The sequence below is a fragment of the Lissotriton vulgaris genome, chromosome 2_2 (assembly GCF_964263255.1).
Source record: "Lissotriton vulgaris chromosome 2_2, aLisVul1.2, whole genome shotgun sequence".
NCBI classification, from domain to species: domain Eukaryota; kingdom Metazoa; phylum Chordata; class Amphibia; order Caudata; family Salamandridae; genus Lissotriton; species Lissotriton vulgaris.
Window position 1 is genome coordinate 172,591,322 of NC_141688.1, and position 10,748 is coordinate 172,602,069.

The 10,748-nt window shown below is 42.4% G+C and overlaps 1 protein-coding gene across 1 annotated transcript; it reads right to left on the reverse strand.

Annotated features, from left to right (window-relative positions):
- Positions 1-584: 584 nt before the first annotated feature.
- Positions 585-10,495, reverse strand: LOC147729192 (fibroblast growth factor 19-like). The gene is made up of 4 exons (XM_086959881.1): positions 10,151-10,495; positions 8,307-8,410; positions 1,032-3,754; positions 585-835 (listed from the first exon to the last, which is right to left on the reverse strand). Exons 1-3 carry the CDS (start codon positions 10,386-10,388, stop codon positions 3,452-3,454), a joined length of 645 nt encoding a protein of 214 aa, XP_086816007.1. The 5' UTR covers positions 10,389-10,495; the 3' UTR covers positions 585-835; positions 1,032-3,451.
- Between the last annotated feature and the right edge of the window lie 253 nt (positions 10,496-10,748).

Consider the following 10,748-nt stretch of genomic DNA (forward strand, 5'->3'; position numbering starts at 1 on the left):
AAAAACGGAGGCCTCTCAGAGCCCAAGGGGGTCTAAATCCCCTTGGGCTCCGAGAGGCCTCTGTTTACAGCAACAGCTGTGAAATAAAAAAAACATTGTAATGTTGCTGCCCGGGCTTTACCTAGCCATTACAAGCTTGGAGCACTCAATTATCCTCAATGGAACTCAACATTACACTGTTCTAGTACCATATCTATCTTTAATGTAGCAACATGGAGAAACAAGGGACCAGCAATGCATCAGCCATTATAATCCTCTCTATAAAGTGTGAGACAATCTCGATAGATTGGAGTTTGCTGCCGTATCTGGATTGAGAGATTAGTGGTAAACATTTTAAATTCTCCTCCTACACATTTGCGAACATTGGCGATGTGTGAATGGGAAACTTTCAGAATGTCAGAAAAACTGGTAAATGGTGCACAGACACAGATTTCTGAGGCTGTCGACCATTCAGGGGACTGAACTCTTAATCAGTGGAGTATCCACTGCACTCCATAATATCTGCCATTTTTGACATGTTGATGCACAAAGGCTGACGTGGTATATACATTTCATAACCAGGCAAAAAGTAGATTACTCTGCAATTTTTGTTTTGTGGTGTTTATTTGCAAAATTGTGTACAAAAGGCTTATATCAAAATACAGCACTCAAAATAATGAAACTGACAAATTGTCTCACAGCCATACATTGCTTATAATATCAGAGTAGAATCCAAAGGTACCTCACTCAACATCACCTGTTATGGGCTGCAGAAAGAGCACACAAATAAATGTGGTAAGATATTACTGCAGTTGTGTAAATCAGATATTTTCCATATATCCTGTAGAAGGGTATACTCAGAGCCGGTCCTAGGCCTTCTGAGGCCTTCTGAGGCCCCGGGCGAAAGGGAAGATGTGAGGCCCCTCTAAGTGCCTTACTGCCTGCGCTTCATATCGGGCCCCTGCTCTGCGGGGCCGGCAGCGGGCCCCCTGAGCGCGAGGCCCTGGGCAGCTGCCCATACCGCCCATGCCTAGGACCGGCCCTGGGTATACTTTGTTAAACGCTGCTGTGAGTAAAAAAGAAGAAATTGCATTCGTTTGTTCTCTTTACAAGATGGGGATTGTACAGTCATCTTAGTTTGACAGAATTTCTTACAGATAAAAATAAGATAAACTCTGTTTCCTCCAAGTCCATTTACTTTGCACTGAAATACATTTCCTCCACTTTTACAGAGTAAAACCTTTGACCAAAGAGAACCTCTTCTTCGATGAGAGTATTTGATCAAATGCCGGTGCCTAGTTAATATTTGCTGCAGGAGGTATGTGCTAGCAGAACTTTCCCATAAATCCTTCCAACAAATATTCCTGCAAGTACATATAAATATAATTGTAGATATAAATACAATATCAAAATAAAATTCACTTTCAATAATTTAAATATAAATATAATGCATTTACAAGCAAGTGCTCGACCTAGAAAAAAATCCTTCACTCTTTAGAAAGTAATCTGAAATTGATTCATTGTGGTTATTGTATTAAAGATGGTGGGACAGCGTGCTAACAAATAGCATGATTCAGATTGTGCACGGTAGCGCCTGCTTTGACACCCGATGTGTCTTGCTTACTTTCCTTCTCTGTGTGCTCAATGTCTCTCCCTTTGGTTTTATAAGCCACCAGGAAAGATAGGAGGTTGTTTACTCCTGTAAGTCTGTTTGACCCCAGCAACAGGATTTGTAGGTGAAAGGTCGCTCTCTTCAGGTGAACTGTGTTACATGTCAGCGATCACTCGGTTCAGAACAGTATTGATCCTCTTGGTCAGAGTCTACACAGGTTACGTGGCAATGTCAATTTCAGGGTTAGACATAACTAAATGCTGATCAACGCATTGTTTACGTGAAGATAGTCAATACCATGTGGGGTGGAAGACGCGTGCAAGGCGCCGTAAGAGGGTAAACGTAGTAATGGGATTGCAGATCATTTTTGATGCCTAGATAAATGCATGCACAGCAAATATTCAATTTGCTGCTCACAGATAGGATGCCTGTCTCTTGTTTCCTAACCCCATTAGATTCCTGCAATGGCTGGCATGGGTCATCGCAGCAGAGTTGTGCTGACATACCTTTGGCTATTTTGAGGGTTATTGGTCTTGTTGAGGCGCTTGCTCAATTTTCTTGCATAAGTAAGCAAGCCTCCTCAATCTGCTTGTCCATATGTAGGCTGCCAGCTAGATAGGCGCAATTGTAAGAGACCTACAAAAAACATCTAGTGGCGGATGGATTTCTCGCAGATGGGCACCTCACTGATGAATCTTGAGCTATTTTAGTTCTTGGTTTCCCAAAAAACTGCAAACAAGTCAGTGAGAATGGCCATGGAATTGAGGTGAGATTTACCTAACAGAGCAAAGTGTTATCACCACTGAAATCAATTAAATAGGGTAAGAGTGGCACCTTTTCATTGCAGTGCTTAAATACAGAATAAACGGATAGAAGCACTATAGATGAGACAAGTTACTTTTTGTGCCAGTTTACCTGAAGCGTTGTTTCCGGTTTCGTAGGCAACATCTCTAGAAGGATGCTGCTAGATGAGAAACACTTGAAAGGAGGTTAACTTCAAGGTGCAATGTTTGTCATCTATGGAATGAGTTGCAAATACTTCCGAATACCTCAGGGGTATGAATGCAATACATCAGTTGAGCCAATCCGACAAGTGCTGACTACTCCGAGAGCAAAGATGAAGGTAGGGTGTTATTATTTCACAGCACTTCAGAATAAGGGACAAATCATATGGGTTTGACAGCTGTCCACACCTATTTTAAACTTATAAAGTTAATAGGAAAGCTTGGGATATTTTGACATACATAAATTTATAGAGAATAAGTAAACTAGTGAGAGGACTGTGTGATCAACATTTCTGTATGGATCAATTATATGGACTCTATGTAGAAGCAAACATATGCCTTAATAAAGATGTAGTAAGATGCCATACTCCCTGGAGTGTCCTTGAATCTATACAACACCTTAGTCACTAACCCTCTATACACAATTAGATTACATTGTAAAAAAATGAAAGCATCCCCATTTTCTGGTAACCTTATTAAGTGTTCTGCTATACAAACACAAGTGGACTGAATTCTCAGAGCAAAATTATGAATTTTCTCGTTCTAGCAAAGACATTTTTAGAAAGCCTAAATTTCTAAATTTAAAACATTTTGAAATTTTAAGCATTCACATTTTTTTTGTTAGCCCAGCAGGAAGAGGATGTTATTCTTTATGACAGTTTTTGTTGCAATCGCACCTGCTGCACCATGTTCCTTTTCTGCAGTAGTCACAAATATGGACTATCCATCATAGTTTTTCTTTTTTTGATAAAAAAAATATATATATAAACAGCACTGAGTTCAGTAGAACTGAACGTAAATCTGTTGTTGTCCAATGTTTAGACTGAACTGTGAAAGATTAGAATTTGTATTTCTTTCAGGAACTGGGATGACCAAAGCCAAATGCGATATCCATACTCTGAAGGTCTTTCAGCGGGTTTTCTTCTGGAAAAATGTCTGAAGTGAATTTTTCATCCACAGGTTCTATTATTTCCAGGGGCTCGTTGTTTCTGAGTAGTAGAAAGTGTGACAGTGGGAGGAAGCACTTTCCTACGCAGAGCCACCTCTCTCTGTCCTTGGCCAGCGACACGGCCATGCCATGCTTCTTGGACGTATAGACGTTGTATCCATCAGGCTGTATCTTCTCTTCGTATGAACAGTCATCGGCTGAGTAGCTATCCTGAAAGGAAAGAAGACAGTTTTACAGTTGATGACACCAATTCAGCACTATGGCTTTTACCTAGACACTCACAGCTAAGTTTCAGCACTGTTGTTATATCACTCAGGTTTATCCCTATGGTTTATATTGGTAAAATATAGGTATTATGTCCTTATGTGACACACAATTTCACTGTGAGGAAAGAGGGTATGTAGTTCCTCAGGGTAAAAGTAAATAAACGTGGGGATGCAGGTGACAGTGTAGATAGTTAATTCTGGTCCTGATGAAGTACCTTGATCCTCCTGACGTATGGAGCACGAAACATGTTGACCTTCAGAGAGTAGAGTATACACAGCTAGAAACCTTATATCTAGTTCACTGCCACTCTTCCTGTTTTTACACAGGCAGTTTACCTTACAGAATAAATCATCACTTGGACTAACTGACCTGTATTAATCCACCCACTTCGCATCTACACACACTAGGCACCTCACCCCCTCTGCACCAAACGGCAGGAACAAAAGATCCCTGCCAAAGAGCCCAGTACGCGTGCCCGTCAGGTTTTGCAGCGCCGACCTGACAAGAGGCAGGCTCATATGATGAACAATGACACCTAGCTTGCTAGGTGTGTGAGAGCCCTAGCTCCAACAAGGGATATTCCCCCCTTTTCTACTCCAGGTGGGACGACCATTACTTGTTGTTACTCCCACCTGCATCCCCACGTTTATTTACTCAGACGCTTAGGAACTTCTTACCCTCTTTGCTCACTGTCTCTGTGGGGTATGTATGCTGGACCTCTTTAAACTTGCCCCTCTGTCCCTGTTGTTTGGTTCATTCACTACAATTTCACTACCATGGTCCACATGGAAAGCTTTTAACAATACCAAACCTGCCCAAATAGTTACATTTCCTGAGGAAGGACGCCTCAGATCTCTGAGGCGTCCTTCCTCAGGAAATGTAACTATTTGGGCAGGTTCTGTTTGTGTTTGTTTGGCTAAAGTCAAAAGGCGTCTTTCTTTAGTGTTAATATGAGTTTTGGGCTACTAAGTGCAACATTACCCAGGGATATTCCACAATTAGCACCCTCTTCAATGGCACCTTGATATTAATGCCCATCTGATTATGTGCAGCGGTTGCTATTTTAGCACGTCGCAGAGGCCACCCAGTGCCACCCAGAGTCATCAGAATACTTGGAGTTATCTGAGGGCAAAGGCATCTTGTTCCAAAAAATGCATGTCAGTAATGTGGGACAGAACAGATGTAAGCTTCACTATAACAAAACTGAAATGGCAGGTGTGAAGGCAGACGCTGAGAATCGGATGCTGCATTCTGAACCCTAACTATGACGAACTGCTCTGTACAGGAAGGAGATACAAATCTATTGTTCAGTTGGTTTGATAATACTTTCTTCCTTGTACATCAGGTGAATGTCTTTCTTTATCTACCCAAAGTCCTGAACCTTATGCACCCTTCTTTGCAATTGAAGGACAACCAACAGTGACTATTGACAATATTGTATTTTCCTACCCTTATTCTACAAGGCGCTATAAAATGCAAGTAGTAGATATACTATTTAACTTTTGTGACCATGTAAGACAAATGAGAGAATGTCAACACCTACTCTACTCTCTTCGTCTGCATTATTTCATCTATCCTTTTATTTTAGACCTTATTTAAGGTTCAATAGTTGCCTAGGCTGTTGCCATCAACTAAAGCTGTTGGAGGTACTCAAATTGAGCCAATGGCTGCAGGCAGGGCTCATTGGCACTCTTTCTTTGGGACTGGACCTTAGTTTTCAATATCATACTTTGACCCAGAAAGATAGAGAGAAAGGCATAAAAGGGGGAAAAAGAGGAAGAGAAAGACAGAAACCAATGACTTAGGATAAATCCAGGAAGAAAAGAAGCTGCAAGAGTGAGATGACGGTGCAGGGAGGGATTGGTGGTGGAAAAAGTGATATGGATTGATTTCAAGACAAGAATACTTCTGCATTAGACAACCCCGACATTCACAGTGGTGTCGAAGGGCTCCTGAGAAATGCTGTGGACCATGGCAATGGTAGTAGTAGCAAAAACGGTCTTAGCAGTGCCTGTTTAAAACATTGAAGCGCAGGTTTACTAACACTTTCTGCTAGATTTGCAACACAAAAGGCCATAGTATTGTATTAGGTTTAGTTTCCTAAAACTAGTTTTGCACTCGAAAGTAGCCCTAAAGTAACGAAAAGTACTTATTTGCTCTATTATGGTTCTTGGGGGTATATCAAGAGTGGGTCATGGACGTTCCCATACCACACCCATGGATTTCGAAGTAAATCCCTACCTACTAACAGTGGTAGACAGGGATTTGCATTAAAAGAACATGTGCCTCATGGAGGCAGGTGTCACACCGGAGAAAAGAGTTCCTTCTCCAATCTTTTCCGCATTTGCATGTGTGCTGTACTCTACAGGACCCATACTAACTTAGAGTAGTACTAAATAATGTCGAGGAGTAGCATTCTATACTGGAAGGTTACTCTTTCGGTACACAACATATGCTAGACTACAAAGACCCACTCTTGCACTTCGGTGCAAGCGTGTGTGCGTTGCACAAGGCGGCCAAAGGTGCAAAGGGGAAAGAGAAACAGCGCTACATGTTGGTAGATATGACACCGAACTGCTCTCTCTTCCTTTGACACAATGCAGTGCAGTGCAGCAACTTTGGGCTCTGCTCTGCGTTGCATCACGTTTGTATACATTTGGGCTTTAGTACTCATCGTCAGCACCTGAACTGAATATTATAACTTTAAAACCCCCTTTAGTAGTTTTGATTCCTGTTATGAGCGCTTTGAGGCTCACGAATCAGTGGAATGCGCTACACGACAGTATAGGTAATTGTGTCTTTACGACTGCTTTAGTTCCTTGAGTGGCAGAGCGGGGATTTGACCGGGAATGATCGCCTGTCCTGCTAGTATTCACCCCAGCACTGCTATCACGAGACTGTCATTCAAAAGACAAAGCAATGCCACACACCTCTTGTGCAAGGCGGCGAGCAGTGGCGGCCACATACTGATGGCTTTATGACACCCTCGTACCTGCTGTTTAATCTCCCTTCCAGCTGCAGTGTTATTTTTGGCTCAGCCAGCGGAGGTGAATGAACTACGGGTTAGTGGAGGCGAAATGCTGATTATGTCTAGCGAGGGCCTTTGATGATAAAAGAAAAACCTGCTCAGGAAACCCCGCCTCTGGATGACAACGGGTCCAACTCGCCGTCTCTTTTTTAAAGAGCTCGTGTCACACGCCATGAGCGAGTTAAAAGGATCCCCCCCAACTTCAGGGGCAACCCTAATCCCCCCACTTAAAGTACAACAGGGGCTGGGGCTTGGAATATGCCCCTTTCTGGTTTCTTTTATGAAAGGTTTAGTGGCTGAAAAGAAAACCTAACAAACAGTGCTCTGATAGAAGTGTTTACCTGCCAGAAGCAGGGTTTGATGTTTGTGTGCCGAGTTCCCACACACCAATAACCCCACCTCTCTACAGGCCACACTCCTTGACCCTTTTCAGCAGAAAAGGATATGCACATTTCAGAAGACAGCTATAGGCATAGCAGGATAGATGGGGCCTCAGACGTCCATAGTGCAGCAGGTGCAGTGGCACCTTATGCCGGAGGTGTGAGGTACCCACTGCTCCTATTATGACTATCAAGTACTACCCATGCTGGGGGCAGGAAAGCCCGTTTTCTCTGCTCACATTAAAGTCCGTGGGACCTTTGCTACGCCACAAAGTATGGCTAAGACCTGTCCCGCCAGCCACCATGATACAGCCGTAAATATATTTTGCTACATAAAATTGGGCATTTATGGCATCCAAGGAGCCGAGGGGCAAAACTGATTTTGATTTTAAATTTGTTGTTTTTTCAAAACATACTATGAAATTTGCTGGAGAAATTTTAAAAATACAGTGATGTTCTATTTTATCTTTATTTTTATGTCATGAAGAGACGTTCACTAATAAATTGGCAACAAATAGAAATGTGTTTGGTTTCAAGCTGTTCGCTCACAGCAGATTTCCCCCCGTTGTCTTTGCCTCTTCCACTGAATATGTCTTAGAGTTTCCTAGAGATTATAGTTACTATGGTTTAAGGTAGAAACTAACCATAGATATTAGGTACGTATGCACATTTCCCATATTAAAATTCCTCGTCCGTCCCATTAAAAGTTAGTAGCCCCACTCAACAATCTCACCACCCTCTAATGGCTGTTTGACATCTCCTATGGTAATCCACCAGAACCAAGGAAAAAATATTGTTGGTCCATAATATCGAGGCAGGCAAATGGAAAACAAAAATATTGTTAAGTTAAGTAAATGTAGGTCAGTATTGGTTTACTATACTACATATATATGTCTCGTAACTATATGCACTTGCCTTCACAATATTTTGGTTTGCAATGATTAGGTCTGGATATTTTGGCGCCACAATCTGTTTTCCTATGAAATCATTTTCTGCCTACCTTAGTGTAGCATATCTTATTCTTTTCAATGCAGTCTTTAACCCAACAAACACAGCGATGCATTGACGTCTTGGAAATGCAACTCACCTGCCCCCGAAGCTTCCCGTCGCTGTCCATGCAGAGGTACCGGGAGTTCTGGTAACTCTTCAGAACAACAGAGTTTGCGGCCACGGCTCTGATTTCTAGCAAAGCTGCAAAAAACACGGGTATAAATAAGCTCAAAACAGCTTTATAAAGCAAACTACAAGAATAAACTTATGATCTATTCAACTAAAGATAAAATAATCCCCATAAACAGAAAATGAAAAGCACTTCGTCCTATAGCCTCCCCGCTCCCCAATAGGTGTCTCCATGAGGGCTAGCCTTACATTTTTCAAAATAGTACATGCACAACAATGCCTATTACATATGTGATAGTTCAGCTGGAGTTAGTTGTAACACTTTAAGAATTTTCAAAATTCATTAGCAAAGTACACCAAGAAAGGCCCCAAAATATCTTGCACTTTCTTTATCCAGCTTCTGTGGTGAGGGTTCTTTTCCCTATAGATCCCAGTTTCATATTTTGTGAATACAATCAATCCAGGTTGGGAATCTTTCCGTGCGCGTCTGCCAGTGAGAGAATCACCAATGATTCGGCTCCCATGGCCCTCAGGGCTTGTTTACCCCTCAACATATTGAGAGAGCGCTTTCCAGTGTATAGTGCACAAAGTAGTATCACTCCAGAATCCCTGGGTATTGTGACTCACAATATTGACCTTAATTCTTACAGACATCTAATGATTGCTACATCCTCTTAGTATGTGACCTAAGCACCCTCCTCTAGCAGTGCTCTTTTCTACCCTTTTACTATTCATGTAGTTCAGTCTGAGTTAGGTACCAGTACATCGAGATCTTACACAGGGTTCCCTATGGATTTATGCATTCCAAGGGTATGCATATCTTTCATAACGGTTCCATTCCAGTGTATGCTATAAATGGGGACATAATTTCCCACATTAAAAAAAAACATAAAGTTATAGCAAGAGTGAGACAAACAAAGGAAACGAGAAAGTAATTTTTTTGACCTTGCACATCTCATTTTCTGGAAGTCTGTTAGTTTTTTTTAGGTTTTGTTGTAGTTTATTACACAATAGTGCGGTTTGAAATATTATAATTGGTCAGCTTGGAACATCACAATATGACTACCGCTGTTAAATGAGCAATAGGTTATTCTTTCATGTCAAAAGGACTATTAGATTCTATATTATTAATTGTATTTTGTTTCCTTTGATTATTTTTTCCTTTTTCTCTTTTCCTTTTCTCGTTTGACTCTTGCTATAACTTTATGGTTTTTGAACATGAGTTTAGTAATTCATAATTATAGCACTAAGTTACAATTATTCTAGCCTTGAAGAAGCAACTGTATTTATTTAATTTTCGAAAAACACCTGTTGTTATGCGGTTTCTCCTTGCGATGACTAAATATCAATAAATATCAATATGTTTTTTTTATTATCCCTCAGCCTTAAGGCAACTTTTGCAAATTTCTCAGTAAATATGTCTCGAAGTAAAAATTATCAGCAATATCTTGGGGAACTGGCACCGCATTATCAGAGATCCAGTATATTGATGCCCATCTTAGCCCCTTTCCCTCGTTTTGGCTGTGATATACATAATCATCTCAGGACTTTGCCCAATCATTCCCTTTACAAGGGTAACCTGGCTCATGATTGGTGGCAAAACCATGGTTACTTTGTATCAAATTTGGTAGTATCAATAGCCCAACATTTTAAAGCATGTTAGCAATTTATGCCTATTTACTACCACCCTCCCCCCCCCTCCCACCGCCCCCCCCCGCCTAAAATCAGCCAAGCGTTTTATAATAACCACAAATATTGCCTGTTGATCACGTGGCCCTATTCCCTCCATTATTCTTGGCCTCGCCCACTTACTGTGGGAGCTGCGGCTCCTGGCCCTCTCTACTTCCCCTTCGTCACTGATGCGCAGGAAGTAGCTGCTCTGGCCGTGCCGCCTGGACGCGAGCAGGTGGCGTACGCGGATGGTCTCGTCCCACTCGTAGCTCACGTGCGGCCCGGCGTCGAAGAGCGGCCGGGCCTGGAGCAGGAGGGCCAGGCAGAGCTGTGCCAGGGCCAGGGACGAGCTGCGCTCGAGCAGGCGCCTCCAGCACATCTTCCCAGGGGGCTGTAATGGTCGACTGCTGCCTCGATGCCAGGCGCGCGCACAGGCTCTCCAAAGCGGCTGTGGAAAGCGAGGATGAGCCGTCAGAGCGCCAGGGCTGTAGTAAATAGAAGCAGCTCCCATGCGCGCTTTTATAGGCCTCTTATCAGCAGCGTTGATAAGGCTGATTCCGGCGGCTCTGCACACCTCTTACCTCAGCACCAACCCACCAAGTGGGATAGTAGTCACCATTACATCACCGAAGAAGGAGGCATCGCACCCAGGCAGCATTTCTCAACTCAAACACAGGAGGTGGGCACGTGTTTGTTCTTCTCCCGACAAGTTTTTTTTCTTCAAATAGTCTCAATAGAT

What these genes read in the sequence shown, in the direction of transcription:
- LOC147729192 (XM_086959881.1), bottom strand. Translation starts at nt 10,388, where the DNA reads ATGTGCTGGAGGCGCCTGCTCGAGCGCAGCTCGTCCCTGGCCCTGGCA. An exon ending in CAGGAGCCGCAGCTCCCACA is followed by an intron (nt 8,411 to 10,150) that starts GTAAGTGGGCGA and finishes TGTTTTTTGCAG; the next exon opens with CTTTGCTAGAAATCAGAGCC. An exon ending in ACGGGAAGCTTCGGGGGCAG is followed by an intron (nt 3,755 to 8,306) that starts GTGAGTTGCATT and finishes CTTTCCTTTCAG; the next exon opens with GATAGCTACTCAGCCGATGA.